This window comes from Myxocyprinus asiaticus, chromosome 13 (assembly GCF_019703515.2).
Source record: "Myxocyprinus asiaticus isolate MX2 ecotype Aquarium Trade chromosome 13, UBuf_Myxa_2, whole genome shotgun sequence".
NCBI classification, from domain to species: Eukaryota; Metazoa; Chordata; class Actinopteri; order Cypriniformes; family Catostomidae; genus Myxocyprinus; species Myxocyprinus asiaticus.
Window position 1 is genome coordinate 35,895,935 of NC_059356.1, and position 25,563 is coordinate 35,921,497.

General features: G+C 37.7%; 1 protein-coding gene across 2 annotated transcripts in view; it reads left to right on the plus strand.

Moving 5' to 3' along the window:
• Positions 1-3,446: 3,446 nt before the first annotated feature.
• Positions 3,447-25,563, plus strand: part of LOC127450297 (voltage-dependent L-type calcium channel subunit beta-1-like) — a 71,822-nt gene continuing 49,705 nt past the window's right edge. For both annotated transcript variants that reach the window (XM_051714262.1, XM_051714263.1), the window contains exons 1-2: positions 3,447-3,690; positions 12,869-12,955. In XM_051714262.1, coding sequence (XP_051570222.1) covers positions 3,598-3,690; positions 12,869-12,955 — 180 coding nt within the window. In that variant the 5' untranslated portion in view covers positions 3,447-3,597. The remainder of the gene's footprint in view (positions 3,691-12,868; positions 12,956-25,563) is intronic.

A 25,563-nucleotide genomic window follows, 5' to 3' on the forward strand; every position in this document is an offset into this window, starting at 1 on the left:
GCTCTTCATGCAACAAAGACCCCGTGAATTGCTCCTTAACGGAGATCTTTACAATCCTTCAAGAGCGGTTGGGCGAAGGTCTTACTCTGTCAACGCTTAAGTTCTATGTAGCAGCCATATCGGCATTTCATGCCCCAGAGGCTGGTTCCTCTATAGGCAAACATGATCTGATCATAAAGTTCCTTAGGGGAGCAAGGCGCTTGAACCCCCCTTTCCCTGCTACGGTTCCAACATGGGATTTAAATCTGGTACTGAGGGTGCTCACGAGCCCCCAGTTCGAACCACTGGAATCCACTGAGTTGCATGTGCTCTCTCTGAAGACTGCACTGCTGTTGGCTCTGGCCTCAGTAAAATGGGTTGGTGATATACAGGCACTGTCAGTTGACAGTTCATGTCTGGAATTCGGTCCAGGGCTTTAAAAAGCCACCATCAAACCCAAAAAATGCTATGTGCCTAAGGTGCTCTCCACACCCTTAAGGGCTCAGATAGTGCACCTACAAGCTTTCTCTTCTCCACCATCTAATTTGGATGAGGAGCAGTTAGCACATTTATTATGCCCCGTGCGAGCATTGCACACATATGTGGACCACACTCGCCAGTTTAGACTGTCAGATCAGCTCTTCGTTTGTTATGGAGGACACACAAAAGGCATGTCCGTCTCCAAACAAAGGCTCTCTCACAGGATTGTTGATGCGACAGCCCTCGCTCACAGGGAGTTGGATGCCTTATTGGTGTCAAGGCGCATTCAGCTAGAGTCATGGCTTCCTCATGGGCATAGACAAACGGTATATCCCTACAGGATATATGCCTTGCAGCAGGATGGTCTTCGCAGAGCACATTTGCGATTTTTTACAACCTAGATGTGGCGTCCATCGCTTCGCGAGTCCTCTTTGTCCAGAGATCTACTATTCCTTCACCCAGCGGGTGAGCCTAAGCTCCTTATAACGGGCTGGCTACCTGTTATAATTTTAATAAAGCCGCCTGTGTAGGATGCTATCCAATTTACTCCCACTAGAAGTCACAAGCACTTCCAATAGAATAAAACCTCCCTCCTTTCCTCTGGTTATGAAAGGGTTAAATATTCTGTATGTATTATATGACTCATATAGATCCTCAGATTAAGATTAACTTTCCATCTGGTTTTTACCATGTGGGGTTATTCATTTTCATACACACTTAAAGATATACAGTATAAGTCACTGTCCGAAGGGCCGTGATCTCATATACATATTCTTTTAAGTGTTTCAACCCTGGTACTTAGGGTATGATGCTATGTAGTGTGGCATGATGAGATTCTGTTCCCCATAGCGTTCATTGCAATGTCAAGTGAACTGAATTAATAGGGAACATCTCATGTAACCTCAGTTCCCTGAGATGACGGGAACGAGACATTGCAAAACTTGGCCGCACTACTACTTCAGATTTTTGAGAACGAGCAACGTATTCTTGTCCCTCAGTCAAAAATTCTGAAGAAATTATGTTTGAGTGCCCGCTTATATAGGGCAAATGCATGCCTAAAGGGGTGGGGCTCAAACATCATTGCCAATCTTAAAATTGCCGTTATGATACAAGGCCTTCAACTAGGTCGTGGAAAAGGTATTTTTATACCATAGCGTTCATTGCAATGTCTCGTTCCCTTCATCTCAGAGAACCAAGGTTACATGAGTAATCGGAGACGTTCTCAGAAGAATTAATTTCATCCATGAATCCAAATAATCCAAACATTTGAATCCAAACTTCTTTTGAATTATTCACTCATTCCTAACGTTCGGGTCTTATAGAAGGCTATGCAGAGACACAGTTTTTTCACAACCAGGAACACAACAATGTCTGGGGACCTAACTTTACTCTTTTCACTGGTTAAAAGCATACTACAGTTACAATAGTACCACTTTCAGTGTTGCAGTATCCCAGCTGCTTTCTTTCTCTGTCAACTCACCAACCACGATGATTACATATGTTGTGGTGGTGGGGACTATGAAAATGACTACACTGTGACATCACAAAGTTGCTAGAAACAAATCGTTTTTTTGCAGGGTGGAAAAAATAAATGCTCTTTCTGGACTGGAGAGGAAACTTTGAGTTCTAAAACTTATAGTATGTTTTTATAGTACAATGTCCTCTTATATGTCAAAATATCTAGAAAAATGTGATTCCTAATCTTCTTTAAATGAAAAAGTATCCCAATGATAATGTTAAAATAATAATAAAATAATAATGCAAACTATTGCTATAATAAAATACAAGGGATGTTTACTGATTTATTTAGTATTTTAATTATTAACTTATTTTTATATAGTTATTTTTAACCATTGCATTACGCATTTAATCATTTATTTTAATATTTATTTAATTAATTTTGAGTAATTTGTCCCTCCACAGGAAATCATATCAGTCTTCTATATTAATAAAATGGCTCAGGGTTTTAGAAAATTAAAGTTTATGTTGTCCAAAACAGCTATTCTTTTGCAGAATTAATATTAAAGAATGTATATTTGATGTCCTCTATTCTGGCCCAGGGGTGCACAACACAGCAAAATTAGCAGAGTACAAAGCTGAAAATACAACAGAAATAGTAATGAAAAAACAACAGATATAAGCCACAACGCAACATAATAAGCCGCAACACAACGAAATTAAGCCACAGCACACTACATAAAAGCAACAACACAACAGAAATTAGCCGTAACACAACAGAAAAGCCACAGCACAACGGAAATAAACCACAACACAACAAGATTAAGCCACAGCACAACAAAAAATTAATTATTTACAAATATTTATTTTCTGTTGTGGTTTAATTTTGTTGTGTTGCTGCTTATTACGTTGCATTGAGGCTTATGTCCGTTGTGTTGTGGCCCTTGTTTTGTTATGGCTGATGTTCGTTGTGTTGTGGCTTAATTTCGTTGTGCTATGGTTTATTTTAATTGTTTTTTCACCTTTTGTTTGCTTTGCTAATTTAGTTGTGTTGTGCACCCTGGTCCACCATAGTCCACCAACAAGGATTGCAGTGGGGAAAAACAGAAACATATTATTTATACTGAATACATTTCTCAGGGAGGGACTAACAATATAAGAAGATAAATATAAAATATAATAGCAACCAAAAAAATAAAAAATAATTGTATACAATGGCATAGGATGTAATAAGATGAGTCAATAATTGTAAAACTGTTTTGTAGGTGTGGTCATCTCACAATCACATGAAGCAACAAAAACAGCTACGAAGCCATTATGCAGAGTGGAGTGGGGGATAAAAACAGCTCGCCACAGTCTATCATAGATCTTATTATAATTTCGATTCGATCAACCAATGGGTACATGGAACGCCAACAGGCCCCGCCCTATTCCATTATGATTGGTTGATTAGGGGAGGAAGGCGTGGCCTGGTCCCTTCGCTGAACAGCTGGAGATTGGGCTCGGTGTATTTGCAAAGGGAGACGGTTTCTGCTCAACGTCACCGAGGGCTGTAGTGACAGCCATCTCTAGGAGGAAAACCACCTTCGTCTGTTTTTTTTATTTCTTTTATACCATGAATAATACACTGAAAGCAGGCTATAAATGAAACCGTAAAAAACGAGTTTAAAGTTTAAATCAATGGTACAGGAGGATATTATGTCCAGGACGCCTTCCACCTCAACCCAGGAAATCCAGATGGACATGTTCGAACATCACGGCTCTCACGCTCAGGTAAGAGAGACGCAACAAGTTGCGTGCAACAAATGAAAAGACGAAATACACACCTGCTGTCCGCTGTGTAAAAACGACTGGTCGTTGTCGTGAGTGAAAAACGCAGATTTTGTTTATTATAAAGATTAGACATTACCGGCCATCGCTCGTATTATCGTTACTTGGCAACAAGGCTGCATCTCTGCGCGCTCGCCACAATTGTCTCTTAGTACAATTGTGCTTTGAGGATATCAAAAGTAAGTTATTTTATGGATGAGCTACGTTGTTTAACTGAATATGGATATTTGTTTGGTAAATACGACATTTCCTCCGTCAATTAAGGAGATTATTTCGTCACATATTTTCTCAGTTGGCCTATGAGGTTCATGGATTTGATACTTGTGATACTCTATTCTTTTGATAAATGACGAATCATTACTTTTGACAAGATTATAATCAGAAATCTTAATTCCATGTGCAAGTACTTTTTTTTGTTTGTTTTTTTTTTTTGTTAAATTTAAAACAACGCATTGTACCAGATTAGTGCTCATTTTATAAGCTGCATTTATTAAGTTAATTAAAACTAAGTGAATTAACATGTAACAATACAATTACAATCAGCAATGAAATTATCATATGGATGACAAGACTAAGAAACAACAGATACCAGATGGTAATATATGGAAAGGAAATATAAATCACTGTAAGGAAAGTTGGGGGGAAAAAAGAAAGAGTGCAATATATATAATTTATACATCAACTAGGGTAAAGAGTTTAAAAGCAGAGCAACTTGTAATATTCTTAATGCTTTTCCATTAGTAGAGGGTGATATAATATTAAAATAGTGTTTTATGTCTTTTACACTCCAAATTGTTTTAGTTAAAAAATATTTTTTTTATTTTTTTTTTTATATTTGTTTATGCATTTCAATTTCATAGCAAAATTCCACAAAATTTAAATATGTAATTTTTTAACAAAATAAAGGAATAAAACTTTAAACAGTCTGTTTAATAATTTGTGTGTGTGTGTGTTCAAGGTTAATTAATTTAATGGAATTATGTCATGAAATTGAAATGTGTAAACCTAAAAATATTTTTTTAGTGTAGGAAAATAGAACAAAAAATACATTTTGTAATAGAAAAAGTTTACTGTTTGAAATTTTTTAATTATTTATGAATGTAGCATTTGCTTGGAAAATAAATAACATTTATAAAAAACAGACTCTTTCTTTATTTAGGGGGTGTTTCAAAATACCCAAAGCTAATATTCTTAAAATGCATCGAAAAGTCTTGCAAGAGAAAGAGATTTCAACATATGCTGTAGTATATGACGTCATCGCATGGCGAAACCACGCCCACATGGACCCACAAAACAGTTGGCTACACAACCTTGTAGGCCTACAAACAAACGAGCATCTTTCTTTATTTCTTTTGCAATTTTTAAGTTCCTTTTGCTCTCTGGTTCTGCCTTTTCTCTATTCTGTGGATTATTTCAGAGGATGGTTGATGTTTGAATGTACACCTGTTCCATACAGGCCAATCATCATCTTGTCCAGCTTTCACTTTGGGCTTCAGCACGGCTTATACTTGATTGGTGTGTAGATGGATGTTTCAATGGTGTTTCTGATTGTTAGGGCTGTATTTATATAATGGTTTTATATAATACAGTAGCATGAATGTGTGACCTGTGCTGTAGAGAGGTGCTCTATCTGAATCATGTCTATACATAACTGTGAGGAGGCGGAGTGATGAGAAGGGAGTGTGCTTGTGTGTGTGTGTGTGTGAGCAGGTTGTTTGGGAAAGTACAGAAAAAGTCTGTGTCTCCTAGTAATAGTTGAATTTTTGTCATTTTGAAAGATGGATTTGATCATAAATTAGAATATAAATTTGATTAATAACATTACCCACTTATGGTCATTTAAGGACACTATACATAACAAACTTTATTAAGTCTTCTCTTCTCTATTCGTTGCTTTTCTTTGTTCACTGTGATGAATTAGCGGTAACACTGTGTAGCTCTAAAATCCTTCCCCCTGCTCCATGGCACAGCTTTTCCCCTTAATTACCCAATTAGCCTCATTGGCTGTTGGTCAACAGGAAGTCCCTCATCACCAAAGCAATGCATCCCTCCTCCCTCCCTTGACATTTTGCTGGCCTTTCTCAGATCTAGTTTTGCGGTATGAGAGCATTTTTTACATCCCACAAACCTTTTACACTAAACAGTTTCTGCTGAAAAGGAATGATTGATAAATCTAAATAAAAAAAATTGTGTGTGTGTGTGTGTGTGTGTGTGGTGTTGTTCACCTATATCAGTGGTGTCAAAAGTGGAAGATGCAGATGACTTCTGGTGGAATTTACCAGATTATTTTAAAAGATTCCACATGTGATTACAAAGTAATAGGGAGTGCATTGAAAAGATAGTTTGACCAAAAATTATAATTCTGTCATCATTTTCTCACATTTACTTGTTGTCCCAAACCCATGTGACTTTCTGTCTTCCATGGGGGATAAAAGGAGGTGTTAGGTGCCGTAGAATGTTAGCCTCAGTCACCATTTACTTTCATTGTACGCAAAAAAGATGCAGTAAAAATTTTCGTACTGTATAAAAGGATTGAATTACAGGTGTTAATTAAGCGTGTAGAAACAATTAATTACAAAATATTCATACATATAGACCTACAAATAAATACAGTTGAAGTCAGACGTTTACATACAGTTAGGTGTAATTCATTAAAACTAATTTTTTAACCACTCCACAGATTTAATATTAGCAAATTATAGTTTTGGCAAGTCGTTTAGGACATGTCTCCAACAATTGTTTACAGACAGATTGTTTCACTTTTAATTGACAATATCACAATTCTAGTGGGTCAGATGTTTACATACAATAAATTAACTGTGACTTTAAGCAGCTTGGAAAATTCCAGAAAATTATGTCAAGCCTATAGAAAATTAGCCAATTAGCTTTTGATAGGAGGTGTACTGAATTGGAGGTGTACCTGTGGATGTATTTTAGTAGTGCCTCTTTGCTTGACATCATGGGAATATCAAAAGAAATCTGCCAAGACCATAGAAAACAAATTGTGGACCTCCACAAGTCCGGTTCATCCTTAGGAGCAATTTCCAAATGCCTGAAGGTACCCCGTTCATCTGTACAAACAATAGTACGCAAGTATAAACACCATGGGACCACGCAGCCATCATACCACTCAGGAATGAGATGCATCCTGTCTCCTAGAGATAAACGTAGTTTGGTGCAAAAAGTGCAAATCAATCCCAGAACAACAGCAAAGGACATTGTGAAGATGCTGGAGGAAACTGGCAGACAAGTATCTATATCCACAGTAAAACAAGTCCTATATCGACATAACCTGAAAGGCTGCTCAGCAGGGAAGAAGCCACTGCTCCAAAATTGCCATAAAAAAGCCAGACTACAGTTTGCAAGTGCACATGGGGACAAAGATCTTACTTTTTGGAGAAATGTCCTCTGGTCTGATGAAACAAAAATTGAACTGTTTGGCCATAATGACCATCATTATGTTTAGAGGAAAAAGGGTGAGGCTTGCAAGCCGAAGAACACCATCCCAACTGTGAAGCCTGGGGGTGGCAGCATCATGTTGTGGGGGTGCTTTGCTGCAAGAGGGAATGGTGCACTTCACAAAATAGATGGCATCATGAGGAAGAAAAATTATGTGGATATATTGAAGCAACATTTCAAGACATCAGCCATGAAGTTAAAGCTCGGTTGCAAATGGATCTGCCAAATGGACAATGACCCCAAGCATACCTCCAAAGATGTGGTAAAATGACTACAAAGTCAAGGTTTTGGAGTGGCCATCACAAAGCCCTGACCTCTCAGTCCGATAGAAAATTTGTGGGCAGAACTGAAAAAGCGTGTGCGAGCAAGGAGGCCTACAAACCTGACTTGGTTACACCAGTTCTGTCTTGAGAAATGGGCCAAAATTCTAGCAACTTACTGTGAGAAGCTTGTTGAAGGCTACCCAAAACATTTGACCCAAGTTAAACAACTTAAAGGCAATACTACCAAATACTAACAAAGTTTATGTAAACTTCTGACCCACTGGGAATGTGATGTAAGAAATAAAAGCTGAAATAAATCATTCTCTCTACTATTATTCTGACATTTCACATTCTTAAAATAAAGTAGTGATCCTAACTGACCTAAGACAGGGAATGTTTTCTATGATTAAATGTCAGGAATTGTGGAAAACTTATGACATTCACAGGACGTGATGCGAGGCGGTCGCTGTATAGCTCTTTTGCCAGGCTTTGTTAGCCATGCTTCTCTGATTGTGGATCTTTCTCTGCAGGATTATGGGTAGTGTAGTTATTCAGCACAAATCTGGCCATTAAATAAGATTTTCCAAAATGAAGTTTAAATAATGCTTTTTTAATGTAACCAATGGCTTTAACAGAAGCATATACCATTGATTTGTAACCTCTGAGCTCATGGTAGGACTATTTATAAAGGTGTCATGTCATGCATTTTTTTTTTTTTTTTTTTTACTTTATTATTTTCCTTGAGGTTCACTTACAATGTTAGTAAAGGTGTTTGGACAAAAAACAGTCATTTAGACTATTAGAGTATAGAGTATTAAATTACCTTTTTCCACCCTTTCGCAGGCCCTCTGTCTGAAATGCTCGGTTTTCTGTGCTGTCTCCTGTAAGACTTTAATATACTGTATTATGATTGGCTTACACCTTTCAAGTGCAAACAACCCTAGCCAACACTCATGGAACTGTTTTTTCCAAGAATAAAAGAATGAAAGCCTGCAAGCGATTTACAAAATCACCTAATTGCACTCAGTCCAGATAATCATTGATAGCTACATGTTCCAATTTATGTGACGCACACAATCAAACTACTACAGTTGTTCTGACTGAAATAACAGTCGAAAACTAAACAAAGTCAGCATACTGTTTCTCCCAAATACTTACAGTATTAGGCATACAAGAACAATATTTGGTGTTACAATAATGCCTTATAAAGCTTAGAACAGTAAAAATAGTCCAGACTATAGCACAACCTGCAAACGTGAAGGGTTAATAAACCTGTATCCAGCTGTGATGGACGGTCAACATGGGTGTGGGCCTCTGTAGTGTTGCTGCTTCAATATGCATCCCATGTAATGTGAAATACGGGATAATGGACATCCCAATGTGTTCATTTCTGCCAAAATACGGGACGTCCTGGCTAATACGAGACAGATGGGATGGAAGCCACTAGCGTATACTACACCATTTGCTTTCGTTACACTCCAAGCTACACCCTCTTGCATAATAAAATAATTTAATCTCACATCAACATTTTGTGAGCAAATATGTATTTCTTTGGTAAGTAACCATATAATAAGCACGATCCGCTCTGCGTTAGAGTCCTGATCATGGTTTATTTTCCGATAAAAGTGTATGACTATACAATTCCTTACATATCAAACAAACACAGTCAGAAACAGCAGTAATAATATTTGTTACAATCATGTCAATATAGTTGGCACTGCTTTTTCAATATAAGTTTCTTTGCCAAGTCTGAATCATAATAGTTCTCAAAAGAATCCTTAGAGAAATGTGCCGAACAAAACATATAATATCACACTGATGCAATCCGGAACTTCTTTTAAATAGGCCATTCATTCCTAATGTTGGGATCCTTCAGAAGGTTATGCAGCGATGCAGTTTTTCCACAATCAGGAACACAACAACGTCTGTGGACCTTACTTGCCATTTTAATCTTTTCATTGGTTAAAAGCAAACTACAGTAACAATAGTACCACTTTCAAAGTTTAATTACCTCAGCCCCTTTATCAGTTTACAGTGACAATTATGCATGTTGTTGAGGCGGGACTATTCAAATGAACACCCCTTTCCTACGTCACTATGGGGCTGATTTCAAAACGAGTCATATTTGCAGGGTTGAACAATAAATGTTATTTTCAGACTGGAGAGGAAATTTTGAGTTCTGAAACTTACAGTATGTTTTTATAGTACAATGACCTCTCTCTCAAAATATCTAGGAAAATATGATTCCTCATGACATGACCCCTTTAAAGGTTTTTAAGTTATTGTTATAAATCAATTCCCCTATAGAAAAAAATTATGGTATTTTTACTTACAAAAGCAGACTGTTGTGCCCTATTATGCCATATTTTGATGTTAATCAACTTTAAAAGACTATCCATACATATTTTTGTGTGGTTTTGTTCTTTTCTTTGGTGTTAAACAAAGGCTATATGTTTTCAGCAGTACAAACAGAGGTCTGTATATTCAGACAGTGGCCTAAGAAATGTTTAAAGAGCTTGAAATCTTAAGAGTGGCCTGTAAAATGTTAGAAACCAAGAGCTAGACACCATTACTGACAAAGAAATTACCTTGTGGGTTGATTTATGTACTGTTGTTGGGAATAAGCTAGCAGTTTGTTTGTGACTGCTTATGTTGTGCAGTTAAAGTAAACAGTGCAGAATCCCTCTGTCCCTGAAATTTGTGTGAAAGTGAATAAAACCCGTTGTTGTAGCACCTCTAGTATTCAATTTCACCAGAAAATTGCTGCAAAACATCAACGAGCAACGTAAAACTCATTTTGCAAAAATGTAGTGATATTAAAGTGATTCTATGAGACCAGGTTGTCATTGGCTATGTTCACACAGTCAATGATTGGGTTTGACAACCGTATTTATTAAAAGGTGAGTCTCAAAATGTCCTGTTCATACAACAGCTTACAGTTGCGGCTTGGATACTGTCTGAATGAATAACCAAAGTCACAACCTTATTCTATTCTCCCGATAGTCTTGAGTAACACCTATAGCATTAGTGACAGACTGAAGTAAATATTAAAGATGGGGACGACAATAACTCCAGAAGGTTTTATCACAATTGCCATTATTAAATAAACAAATGTGATTGAGGCGTGAGTTCACCCATCAGATCATAATTAATCGACAGCAGCTTTGAATGCATTTTAACCAAGAGCAGAGCTTGCACACGTGAGCAGCTTTGGTGGAAGACAGCTGCTGGGTCTTCGGAAGAGACACAGCTCATATCTCCATCTCCGTGAGTTAATTAAACTCTACATGAAACACGAGACATGTACGTTTACAGAGCACCATGCCACTCATATAATATGGTGTAACAGACAACTAGTTGTCCAGTGTGGTTTCGTTCACAGAGCACGTATTTGCCGAAAATGTGGTTATAAGTCCTGAAAATGTACACATTTCATTTCAATTATAGAATGCAGCTGTCTCGCTCATAAATAACTGAACTGTGTGTAGTATTTTTTTATTTTTATTTTTTATTTTATTTTTTTCCCTTTTTCTCCCAATTTGGAATGCCCAATTCCCAATGTGCTTTTTTTTTTTTTTTAAGTCCTCGTGGTTGTGTAGTGATTCGCCTCAGTCTGGGTGGCGGAGGATGAATCCCAGTTGCCTCCGTGTCTGAGACCATCAATCCGTGCATCTTATCACGTGGCTTGTTGAGTGCGTTGCCACGGAGACAGTGCGTGTGGAGGCTTCACGCCATCCACTACAGCAACCACGCTCAACTCACCATGTGCCCCACCAAGAACAAACCACATTATAGTGACCATGAGGAGTTTACCACATGTGACTCCACCCTGCCTAGCAACTGGGCCAATTTGGTTGCTTAGGAGACCTGGCTGGAGTCACTCAGCACGCCCTGGGATTCAAACTAGCGAGCTAGCGAACTCCAGGGGTGGTAGGCAGCGTATTTTACCACCGAGCTACCCAGGCCCCCCCGAACTGTGTGTAGTATTAAGTATTCAAATAGAGGACTGACAACCGCATTCTGCTGCTGTGTGAAAGTGGCCATTGTGTGCAATCTATTTAAATTTGTGAAACAGAAGTTTACCTAATCCATTTGCATTGGGACTGCATGAATAATTTTCATTGGCATAAATGTAGCATTACTGAAACTGGGCTGACAATGTGGCATAATTTCACAATTTTGTTATTTTATGTGTTTTTGAGCAAGATGAGAAAAGGAGGAGACTTGTTAGTGTAGTAGTACACAGCAATGCACAAAGCCATCACACAAACACTCGCAAAACTTTGTTAATACTCCATCTTTCACCTACTCCTTCCTCATTTTATCATGTGTCAGTCATGCAAATAATTCTGCTGTCAGTTTAAATGAGGATAGTTATTACATAGAGTAGAGGTAGACAGATTTTACTGATTAATCTGTGCCAGTAGTTGCTTTTTGGAACCATCGTTATCGGCAAAAATCTATGGTGATCATTGCCGATAGTTTTTCCATCATTTCAGAAAAAAAGTCCCTGGTGTGTTCCAGAATTGTTTATACTTAAAAGTCCTGCGCTATGCACCAAATCTTATTTTTGGGATTTTGGTTGAACAGTAAAATGCACCTGGAATTTTATTCATTTAGGCAAGGCAAGGCAAGGCAAAGTAAGGCAAGGCAAAGCAAGGCAAGGTAGGCAAGGCAAGGCAAAGCAAGGCAAGGCAAAGCAAGGCAAGGCAAAGCAAGGCAAGGCAAGGCAAGGCAAGTTTATTTATATAGCACATTTCATTCGCAATGACAATTCAAAGTGCTTTACGTAAAAATTACTTGTGTAAAATGATTTAGGTCTCTTTGTCCATGTCCTTCATAGTAAGGAAAAAATAAGATTTCTTTTTTGACATTCTATAAATCAGTTATAAAAACTATCGGCCGATTAATCGGTTATTGGCCTTTCTCACCACCTTAATTATCGTATTCACACAGGGTTCAGATGGTTAACACTGTTATAACTGCTCATTAACCTTAAAGTCGCTGTGCAACATTTTCTTGTGCTTATTATCAATCTTCTGAAAAATACAAATATTACCAGATCCCTTTTGTGTAGGTTTTGAACATGTTACAGTGTTGCCTGTTCCATCAGGATTTTTAGTGCCACTAAACTCAATCAGCCTCCTTGTGATCTCCATGGCAACGGAGTCTGGCGCCTATGAATGCCACACAGAGGGCCCTGCCGAGGGCAGCCTGGCAATTGGCCAGTGTTCAGGCCAACCAGATTACGGAGTCACAGAGAACACTAGCTGACATGAGTAATTATGGGTAATCATATCTGGACACAGAGGCAGGATGTGGAACCTATAGAATGTGAGTGGGCATGTATAGACAGAAGTGTCCATTCTTTGTAACTGACCATAATTCCTCTCTTTCAGGGAAAGTATGCAAAGAGGAAGAGCCGTTTTAAGCGCTCAGATGGCAGCACCTCTTCAGACACAACATCCAATAGCTTCGTCCGACAGGTAAGACGGACAGTTCCTTTTCAAGTATCTCATGTCTCTCACTCCTGCATCAGGAGAAGAAGTTTTCATAAGTTTTCCAGTTTTGAATCAATAAGGACAGACTGTAATCCAACAGCCATTTTAAAACAGTTGCAGTCATTATGAATAAATGAACGTTATACTTATATAGCGCTTTTCTGACACTACACTCAAAACGATTTACATAATGAACAGGGGACTCTCCTCAACCACCACCAGTGTGCAGCATCCACCTGGATGATGCGACAGCAGCAATAGTGCACCAGTATGCTCACCACACACCAGCTATTGGTGGAGAGGAGATATTTGAGTGATACAGACAATTCATGGATGGGGATTATTAGGACCATACCAAGTTTGGCTGTGCCTGTGCTGAAGTCTAAAGTCAAAGGCCTTGGCCTGTAGCCTCTGCAGTTGGTCTGTGGGTTGCACAGTTCTTCTTCTTTCCACAGGAAGATCTCTGTTTTTCAAGCCTAGAGTGCAAAATTAAGCTTCAGGCTAATTTATTCTTGCTGGGCTATCAGACTTCTTTTAGTTCACCTAAAGTTATGGTGAAATGCACAGATGTTTTTGTTTTGCTAAAGTGTTCATTTGGTGATTTTTCTCCTTTTTGGGCACATCCCTATAATTCTTGACCTAGTAGAACTCGGCCAGTCGAAGAGTTTTGATGACTGGTTAAAACTAATCGTGGCTGTGGTTTGGACTTGACACTATTTATTTACAATCGTGCATGCCAGCTGAGGAGATAGGTTACTATTGTAACGTTAAAAATTTATAACTTTCAAACCCGTCTCCCTGAGGCTATGGTAAAAACAATGTTTCAACAGAAACAGTCTATTTAATGATGTGTCATCTGCCCGAGAGTTGACGATCTTTTGTAAAATCACCCTCAGCTAACTAATCTTACTGCTCATACTATTCCTGCAGTATGTAGTATGTTTTTTGTGCTTGTATGCAGATGTTCTGTAGCCTATGCATGGAATACTTGGATGATATCACTTGCCAAAATGTGCAGTATACAACAGAACACACTGTGCTTGGTACTGCGTCCAACCAGTGGATTGCACTTGACCTTCAATTTTTCAGAGTCACGTTTGAACCAGAAGTAATATAAGCCACCTTTTTTTTTTTTTTACTCTTTATTTAATTGGACTGTAAAGAATTAAGACATTTAAGAGGTGACTGAAGAAAGCAAGATGGTATAAAACGGTGCATTTCTAGTCTATTACCACCTTCTGCTTCTTATACCAATGATGGAAATAAGCACAGTTAGAATAGCTAATAATGTGGGAGAGCATTGTTTAGAAACTTTTTATGACTATTGTAATGTACTGTGTAGCACTTAAATGTTTAATCTGAGTGTACAAAGTGAAATTAAACTACACAAGGATTAAAGTAAAATGTTTAACAATGTCTGGATAAGTTACATCAGATGGTTACATAGATGAAAAAGTTACACATTGGATATGTGAAATATGTAGATGAAACCAGTAGGCATACTACCTGAGTGAGAGAGAATGGAAGATAGAAAGAGACAGAAAAGGCAGAGAGTGAGATGCCATTGAGAGCTGGGAGACAACTCTCCAAGAGCAGAGCCCAGATAGTAGAGCCAGAGAAAAGAGCGGAAGAGGAAAGAGCCTAGGACATAAGTAACAATCCTTTTCATCCTTTCAGACCATCTTTAAACCCCACTATACTCAAGTTGTGAACACTTGCTAAGCCCCAATACACAAACACCGCAGCCAGTAGGCTGATAGATCACTATTGGCACACTCTGGAACACAGAAATTAATTATTTTGGTAATTTTCAACCCTACATATTGTTAGAAATGTTTATCATTGCTTAATGCATTGTGTTTCACATGCTATTTGAAAAAATAGTAGGCAGTATACAGTGTACAGTGCATGCAGTAGGCTAGTATTCCATTTCGAACATAGCCATCATCTTTTTATACAACTCATGTACACTTGACATTTTAAACAAGGTTCCTGTGTCACGCTGAAATGTGTCCTCATATCCCTAAGCCCTCCTCCCAGCCCCTGCTGAACGACATTTGCCTATCCACAAGGGATGTCATGCTAAAATACCTCCCTCGTGCGTGCCAGTAGGGGAAACTTTAGCCCCCTATGCAGACTAGAAAGATTGATTTTCCCCCCATTCTTACAATCTCACTTACACATATGGGAATATATGTAGATTTTTGGACCCATAGTGCAGTATTAAGTGATGCTTGCCTTTATAGTTTTAATTTAAACAACCCCCTACTCCATGTATTACATTTTGTCACGTAACTCATCCCGCACCATTTGTAGTAAGCATATGAATGATAACACAAGTTGTGTTTGTTGAGAACAGGTGTGGTAAAACTTTTCTAAACATTTAGGCAATTGTTGCGTAGTAAAGGATAAAACATGTGAAAAAAAAAAAAATCACACTTACTTTGATAGAAGGACCTGAGCCAGAGGGACCAGAATATTACAGGCTCGTTTGACTTGGTCCACTTAGCTACCACCAGGAACACCCTAGCATTCGCATAGCTAAACTGCATGTGCCAAATTCACCCATAGAAAATAGGATCATAGTATATACGTAGCATACTAAAACCAATGCATAAAGCCCAGTAGATTCATATTGGTTGAGGTGTGTGGTCTACATCCCAGTATGTAAAAATAATAGTCATTATTACGTGATGTTTTTGTGGTCATTTTCCTTTATTACTATTAACTGTGAGCAAAGGGGAAATGAATAGGGCATTATAATGATAAAAATACCTAAAAGAGATAGTTCACATAAAAATGAAAATTCTGTCAACATTTATATACCCTCATGTCGTTCCGAAAACAAAAGGAGAAGTTTTAAAAATTGTTCACTCTGCTCTCTTCCACACAATGAAAGTGGATGATGACCGGGTGTTGTCAACCATCAAAGAAGTTGTCCATATGCCCAGTGCACTATATTACAAGTCTTCTTGAAAATGAGAGCTTTGTGTGGGGAACAAACAGAAATTAAAAGTCTTATTCACTGAAATCTTGCCATGTTAGCAGTGGTCACCATTTAATTTCATTGTATGGAAAAGAGCAGCTTGGACATTCTGCTATAAATTATTCCTTTTGTGTTCCACAGAAGAACGAAAGACATACAGGCTTCAAAAGAGAATGTTAATATTGTAAATAATGACAGAACATAAATTATTCCTTTAAAGAAAAATCTGCTATTTTCTTAGCTATTGATTTATTTTGTAAGCATGTGTTAGAATCTGTAAGGCTTTGTTTCATTTAAAGATTAGGATGGACAAGTTGTCTATCAAAACTAAAGACATGTAAATTGCCAAGTGCAGAGAAAGAAAGATAAAGAATATATAGAGCTGTTTTAAGGCTGTAGCTTATACCATAAGATGCTCTTTAAAGAATCATGAATATTTATTATGTTCATATAGTACACATTTGCCTGTGTCTTCCCCCTCTTTGGCAGCTGAAAATATGAGAATCTGTGTAGGCCTTGGTCTCATTCACACCCACACATATACACATATGAACAAATACACACACACATACACGGTTTTGCTCTTATACTAGCAAGGTTGCCATGGTGACAGGGCCGCAAATCTCCCCTCAGCACGCTGCACAGTCGGAGGAGGAGGAGGAGGCAAATGGATTAGTGTGCTTGTGTTTATACTGTAGGTGCGTGAGTGTGTGTTGTTGCGTGTGTGTGTATATGGGTCAGGTTTTACCTTCATTGTGGGGAACAAATGTCCCCACAAGGATACTTAAACATGAAATCAGCTACAATGAAAAACTAAAAATTCAAAAAGGTTTCTGTGAGGGTTAGGTTTAAGGGTAGTGGATTAAAAATATTAGCTAAGTATAAAAATAATAGAAATAAATGGAAAGTTATATATAGTTTTAAATTTGTAATTTTGTGTTTCTGTTTTATTTTCAATTTGTCATTTCAATTCAGTTTAGTTTTCAACAGCTTTCACTCAATGACAGTTAGGCATCCACACTTAAACGTTTTGATTACGCATTGATTTAGCTATGTTTTTGCCTCTCATCCACACTGAAATGATGTTTTCCTGTTGAGTGTTCCAAAAACACTTTCTATTACCACATACTTAGAAAACGATAATGTTAGGAAACTGAAAACAGAGTTTTCAAACTTAAACAGATTAGTGTGGATGTGGTCTTAGTTTTTTTGTGTGTGTGTGTATTTTCTATAGTTTCAATTTAGTTTTTAGCATTTCAGTATATTTAGTTTTAGTGTTTTAAGGCTGCCAAAGTCATTGGGCTCTATTTTCATGACCGCACTAGGCGCAGCTCAGTGTGATTTTCATGCCATCGCAAAGCTCAAGTGGGCTTGGGTGGGAGTGTTTGCGCTATCTGTGGGTACATTGTATGTTAATGAAATGGCGCAAAGCACAATTTGCTATTTTCCTGAAAAATAGGTCATTAAAAAAACAGACATTTCAGTTCTACGTCTGTTTTCAGTGCAAAGTCCAAACTCATTTCCTACATTTGCAGTTTGGAGATTCCACTAGCAGGTGGTAATGAAGTCCATGTCCAAACTCTGAAAATATAGTGGGACATCACAGCTGTTGCCATTTTATGAAACAAAACTTAATGAGATTTATTTAAAAACTTCTAGAGTTTACTTCTAGAGTTTTAGATTATATTTTCTTTTCGTTTGAATTGTAATTTGAATTTAGAAATATTATTTGTTAAATTTTTTTGGTTTGTGTGTTTCAATAAATTAATTGTATTTTTAAAAGAAAATCGACCAGTAGAAGTGAAGTTCAACCACAGTTAATACTAGCCATGATTTGTATGTTACTTGATCAGAATGATTAATACTTACATTCCCAGTAATTTAACGTATACTACATCCAAATCCTGGCAAGAACCACAGTTTCCTTGTGTATAATAGGACCATGTCACTGTCATAGAAATATGCCTGACATTCCACAAGGACGAAGTTAAAGCACAACAGAGCGTAAGTCCATATTTCTATTCTTCTAATTCATTGCATACAGCCGATTTACACTAGCAACTTCTGATGAATGTGTTGTCTTTGTTTATATCACTGGTGCTTGACAGGGAATGGACTATAAAATAGGAAGCAGACAGTGCAGTAACCGGAGAAGAACCTCAGAATTAAATTGCATTCGACCCAGCCCATTAGCACTTTGAGCGTGCAGTTTTGCCAAACCCACTTGCGCCTAGACTTTGTGCATGCTTGCACGAAAATACCAAAACTTTATGGCCAAGCCCATTGACTTTACGCATGTGACTTATCGCACAGCACTCTTAAATAGGGCCTGTTGTGTTAAATAATATAATTCAAATATGTGCAACACTTTTAAATTTCAGGACTGTCAAGTATTACCTCTATCTAGTGGTATTTTTATATTAAATGAAGGTGGGTTTGTTAATGTTTGAAATTTTAGAATATACTGTGTATCAAAAACTATTAACTGTTTTTTATTTAGTTTTGAAGTCATGGACATGTATTTTAGTTTTTTCAATTTTGTTACTTTTTATTTTTATTTCAATTAAAAAAGGTGTTTATAACACTGGTCCCCACCATATTAGAAAAACAAACGTGTGTTTGGAAGTATACAGGCCTATGTGTTATTTATTGGCAAAAATTGTGTGGTCGCAAACAGCTGGTGTCATATATCAGTGGCAGACATACACAAACACAATATTGTATTGTGGTGAGGTAATGGGTGTGGCTCTCCAGCCACTGTTTATTAGAATAAGAACTGGAATAATGGACCCTGTATCCTAGAGGGCTCTCCTGATGGATCAGTTTCTAATTTTCCCATTATTTTTGGTGCCGTTAGATCAGTGCTCCGTCATTTTGGCTCTGAGGCTGAGTGCTTCTTGGCTCTCTGATGACTGGCTGGTGTGATTGATCACGGCATCAAATGGCGGCTACACAACAGAACATCACCTCACATTTACCTTTATGCAACGGTCACACCAGATGCCACTCAAAAGCTGCCACCCGCTAGCTGCTTCAGTGCATGTGTGTGTGTGTTTGTGTATGCATTTGCATGTGGTGATTACTGTATCTCTTTATTTGGTTTGGATGCCTTTTTTCATATTTATCACTTTGCCTTTGTTGCCAACAAAATACAATGGTCACAGATATTTAAAATGTGTTAGACAGATGAAGCAAAATTTTAAAAGCATTTTCATGTCAGGTTTAGTTGGGTCTACAGATGAAGAGTACAGTTTCTGCGCCACTAGTGTCATCAAACTACAGAAATGACAAAAATAATGAACACTGCCCCTTACCATTGGTCAGACGTACAGTTAGTCCAGCCCCAAGCTCACACCATTGGTTGAGCCAATCAGAGGTGGGTAGAGTAGCCAAAAACTGTACTCAAGTAAAAGTACGATTACTTAAAAAAAATAATTACTCAAGTAGAAGTAAAAGTGCTAACATAAATAATTACTTGAGTAAGAGTAAGAAAGTATCCAATTAAAAGATTACTCAAGAAGTAACTTGTTACTTTCACAAATTACATAATGGACATTAACTCCCTACATTCCATTGTATAATACACATTTAACATGTATTACAGAATGTAGAGCCGAGGAGGGCGGGGCCGGGCTGGAATGAGACACACCCGGTCCCCAATCAGCCTGACGGGGCGCGCGAGGGATAAAGGCGGCCGGGGACGACAGTTCGAGAGAGAGAGAATTACAGACAGCTGTGCTGTGTTTTTAGTTCTGTGTTTTTGGTTGGGGTTTTTGGTTAATAAATTATTATTTAAGTTGTCAAGCCGGTTCTCGCCTCCTCCTTTCCTCGAAACCCCCTTACACAGAATTATTATTATTATTATTAATGGAAATTCTGTCATCATTCACCATCATGTTGTTCCGAACCCGTATGATTTTCTTTCTTCCATGCAACACAAAAAGGAGATTTTAGACAGAATGTTAGCCTTGGTCATCATTTACTTTCAGTGAATGTGTTTTTTTTCTTCTATATTTTGAAAGTGAATGGTGACAGAGACTGTCAGTCCCTAACATTCTGTCAAACATATTTTGTGTTTCATAGAATACAAAGGGTCACACGGGTTTGGAACAACATGAGGGTAGGGAAATGATTACGGAATATTAAATTATGGCTGAGCTATTACTTTAAAGGGGTAGTTCACCCAAAACTGAAAATCCTCTCATCATTTACTCACCCTCATGCTATCCCAGATGTGTATGACTTCCTTTCTTCTGCAGAACACAAATTATGATTTTTAGAAGAATATTTCAGCTCTGTTGGTCAGTACAATTCAAGTGAATGGGTGATGCTCCAAAAAGCAAATTCAGGCACCATAAAAGTAATCCATACGACTCCAGTAGTTAGATTTATATCTTCAGAAGTGATATGATAAGTGTGGGTGAGAAACAGATCAATATTTAAGTCATTTTTTTGCTAGAGGTTCTTCTCCTAGCCCAGCAGGGGGCAATATGCAGAGAAGAATATGAATCACCAAAAACACAAAAAGAACAATGTGAAAGTGATCTGTTTCTCATCCACACCTATCACATCACTTCTGAAGATATTGATTTAACCACTGGAGTCTTATGGATTACTTTATGCTGACTTATATAAGACTTATAAGAAGAGAGGTTTGGAAACACTTCTAGTAATTATTACAGTGAAAATGTGAACAATGTCCCACAAGGACATTATATATAATGCTGAAATATAAACCAAAGCAAGATCATGTTTTATTAATGCCTACATTCGTTATTTCATAGCTTTTAGTTGTTAGTTCAGTGTAGTTACAGTTTTCAGTGTCGAAAGAATTTCGATCATTAGTTCTGTACAGCACTCCCTAAATGCAGAGTATGCAGCCTGCGTAGGGCACCACACACAGAAATGCTGTCTGTTCACGCTCCAGTTGCCAATTACATGTTCGGCAGAGCAAAAGGCATTTACACTTAACTTGGATGTTTACATGGATTTATACTGTTAATCTGCCCAAAGTAGCTGCGATAGTTTCCATTACCCCTGCAAGGGTGCGGGGTAAATGTGTAAATGTCACAAGAGTCCATATTTACAGAATCACCCTGAAAATGACCATCACCATGCCACAACTTACCTCAGCGTGCTGCATTAAGATGGAGCTGCAATTTTAATCTTGAAATATCTGCTTGTCTTGGTGTTAAATTAAGGCATTGCATGACGAAACTATTCTTTTTTCACTGTGAAGTGCGAAGAAAGTGTTTCAGTTAGTCTGAAGAGTTTGATGCTGCAGCAGTGATGGACTCGCTTGAGTGACAGTCTGTGACAGCACATGCAGCTATGTGAACTTCCGCTGTCGTAAATGTCCCATTCAATAATCTCTCAATAAATTACGCATGAATTAAAATTAAACCCAGTAATGTAATGACAGGAACATTTTTCATTAGAAATTTACTTGAGTGAGAGTAAAAAGTTTTTTTTTTTTTTTTTTCAAAAAGTTACTCAAGTAAATGTAACAGAGTAAATGTAGCATGTTACTACCCACCTCTGGAGCCAGTGTTGCAGTGTTGGGCTGTTCAGATGTTTAAAGGGATAGTTCATCCAAAAATGAAAATTTTTCTTATCATTTACTCACCCTTATGCCATCCCAGATGTGTATGACTTTCTTTCATCTGCTGAACTCAAATAAAGATTTTTAGAAGAATAGTTCAGCTCTGTTGGTCCATACAATGCAAGTGAATGGGTGCCAACATTTTGAAGCTCCAAAAATCACATAAGACAGCATAAAAGTAATCCATAAGACTCCAGTGGTTAAATCAATATCTTCAGAAGCGATATGATAGGTGTGGGTGAGAAAGACCACTTTTACATTCTTCTTATGTTTTTGATGATTCACATTCTTCATGCATACAGCTCCATACTGGGCAGGGAGAAGAATTTCAAGCAAAAAGGTTTTTTCTTACTGAAAAAATCTGTTTCTTACCCATACCTATCATATCACTTCTGAAAATATGGATTAAAACACTGGAGTCATAAGAATTACTTTTATGTTGCCTTTATGTGCTTTTTGGAGCGTAAAAATGTTGGTACCCATTCACTTGCATTGTATGGACGTAAAGAGCTGAAATATTCTTCTAAAAATCATAATTTGTGTTCTGCAGAAGAAAGAAAGTCATACACATCTGGGATGGTATGAGGATGAGTGAATGATCAGAGAATTTTCATTTCTGGGTGAACTAACCCTTTAAGCAAACAGAGCAATGGTTTGATAGTACCACAGAGCCGCACTGTTTACACTTTTCAGGGAAATCAACCTACAAAAGGCTTACTTATAGTCTCTGCATATTCAGGGATAAATGGTTACATAGGCCAGTGATTCCTAACAAAGGGTACACAGAACTTGAGCAGATTCCAGGAAAGATTTTACATTTTGTTTGTGAAACCTAAAAAACAGAAGTTAACACTTTAAAATAAAAATATTAGGGCTCTAAAAAATTCAAATAATAAAAAATAGTTGATGTCATACATTTTATTTCAACAGCTTTACACATTCAGTAACTAACAAAGGAAAGAAAACAAAATAATATGAGTGAGTTTTTTTTTCATTTGTGTGGATGACACTTGTAGCTAAATTAATGTACAATATACTGTTGGCTATATTAAAATACCGGACAGAGGTAGATATCTGCAACAGTACTCCGTACTTGTCTCACACGTCTCATAACAAAACAAGGCTCTGTCCTATTTTCGTCCCATCAAATGTCTCAAAACAATATCAGACTGCTACCGTTGGGCCCTTGAGCAAGGCCCTTGACCCCATCTGCTCCAGGGGCGCCGTATCATGGCTGACCCTGCGCTCTGACCCCAGCTTGGCTGGGATATGCAAAAATGGGGCAGTGGTAGCTCAGCGGTTAAGGTTCTGGGTTACTGATCAGAAGGTCAGGGGTTCAAGCCCCAGCACTACCAAGATGCCACTGTTGGGCCCTTGAGCAAGGCCCTTGACCCTATCTGCTCCAGGGGTGCTGTATCATGGCTGACCCTGCACTCTGACCCCAGCCTAGCTGGGATATGTGAAAAAGAAGAATTTCACTGTATAATGTATATGTATAATGTGTGATAAAGAAAATTATTATTAAACAGAAAAGCAAACATATATACACCGAATCAACTTTTAACCCCCATAATTCCCTTCGCCCTCCCAATTCCCACCCCCACCTCCACCCCGACCCCAACAAACATCCCTGTGGACCAACTTGAGAATACACACACACACACTAGGGCTGAAACGATTAGTCGACATTATCGACAACGTCGACAATAAAAAATTGTCGATAAAAATGTTCTTCGTCGAATAGTCGTTTGATCTCAACGTAACATAAGATCATATGAAACTCTAATGACTGCACACAAGAGCAGCACTGCAGCTCGCGCCTGACTGAGGAGAGGAAGAAAACACAGCTCACAGTCCAGACGAACTCTAAACTTTCCAAACAGCTTCAGGTGATGTAGATCGCAAAGTAGGAGGGAATTATAATGCAAAAATACCAAATAATAAATACAGAAGCACTCTTGTTGTGGAATAAGCGGAGCCGGAGCTGACGCTCAGCTTAAGCAAAACTTGCGTGTCGAGCGTCTTTAAAGGAAACACCCCGGCGTTACATCTTTAATGCAGTTCTATTTAATGCATTGTAGCTTTATTAAAGTTAAAATAATAAGGAAACTGGCATTTCTCTGTGCGGTCAGCGCCTCTTCTATGAGTTGCGCGAAGTGTCCCGATCTAAGGGGGAGAGATTGAAACTGTACCCAGCTGAGGTACACTCTGTTGCGGGGACGCTCATCCCTCGAGTGCGCGCGCTTAATGCAGCTAGATTATAATGCGATGGCAACTTTTTGAATCATAATATGTGTCACTGTGCATTTATTATCGTCAAGAAAATTGGCAAAATATAGCTTTATTAATGAGAGAGTTTGTTTTTTTGTGAGTTAAAGATGGATTGAAGTGAACAAAAATGTGACAGAGGGTAGTCTTCGACCCATTATACACTGCAAAAAAATACGTTTTTGTTCTGGCTTGTTTTCCAATATAAATATCTAAAACTCCTTTAAAACAGCAAACATTTACTTTAGCAGCTATACTGCAGAAGATTTTTTTTATTATTATTTATTTATTTTTATTTTTTTATCTGAGAATGTTGAATATAATATTAAAAATACAAATATTTTAAAATATCTGAAAATCATTTAAAAAAGATGCATTCACCTGAGAAGCAGCATATAAGATGTTAAGACTTGCTTTTAGAGAATAGATCTTGAATATAAGTGCATTTTGTCTTTACTGCACTCACAGAAGTATAACCAAGTGAAAAAATACACTTGTATACAAAATACACTTATATTTAAGATATATTCTCTTAAAGCTACGCCACCACCACTCTCAGAAGTGGAATGGTGGCTGTGGGGATTGAACCAACAACCTTTTGCTTACAGTTCAGTGCTTCAGTCCACTATGCCTACTACAGTGGCATAGTGGACTAAAGCCCTGAACTAGTAAGCAAAAGGTTGTTGGTTCAATCCCCACAGCCGCCACCATTGTGTCCTTGAGCAAGGCACTCAACTCCAGGTTGCTCAAGGGGGATTGTCCCTGTAATAAGGGCACTGTAAGTCACTTTGGATAAAAGTGTCTGCCAAATGTAAAGCAAGTCTAAATATCTTATGTTACTTCTCAAGTAAATGTATCTTGTTTTAAGGATTTTTAGACAATTTTAAATAGAAAAAAAGACAAATACACTTGGTAACAATAGGATTTTTTTGTAGTGAAATTTTTACTGAATTAAACATAATAAAAAGTATTTTTTCCCTTTAATTCAGTGAATGTCATTTAGAGGTATTTTTAAAAGATGATTTTGTCCTCTTTATTGTTAGCAAGCACGTTTAATACAACCTTTTAAGTCAGGCACAAGCTGAATAGTCGGTTTAGAGCTAATGATTAATCGTTGCAATAATCGCCTGAATAGTCGAATAATCATTCTAATAATCATTAGATTAGTCGATTATCAAAATAATCATTAGTTGCAGCCCTAACACACACGCACAAATAAATAAATAAATATAAAATAAAAATAAAAATCACACAAATTTAAAACTACAAATCTCTCTCCACTTCCCCTCCTTGAGAGCCCTCAGAAAATGCCAAATAGCTGCCCTATTTTCCATTAAACAGTTCCAAGCTTCCCTGTCTTCTATATGACATTTCTTCGAATGCCGCCACCCTGCCCATCTGTATGCACCACTCCTGAAATGAGGGTGCTCCAGCCGACCTCCATACCCTAAGGATGACCTGCCTGCTGATCATAACACTGGCTAGGAACCAATTTTTTTATACATATATCCCTTATATTAATGACTGACCCATTGCCTAAAATAAAGAGTCTGGGGCAAAATGAAATTTGAGTGTCCAATACGTCACACATAAAACTCTGAACCTTCAACCAAAATTCTTGGATCTTAACACACCACCAAAAAACATGGGTTGTGTCACCATCTTCTGATTGGCATCACCAGCAGGTGGGTGTGTCTTTAAGACCAAGCCTATACAATCTAGAGGGTGTCAAACAGA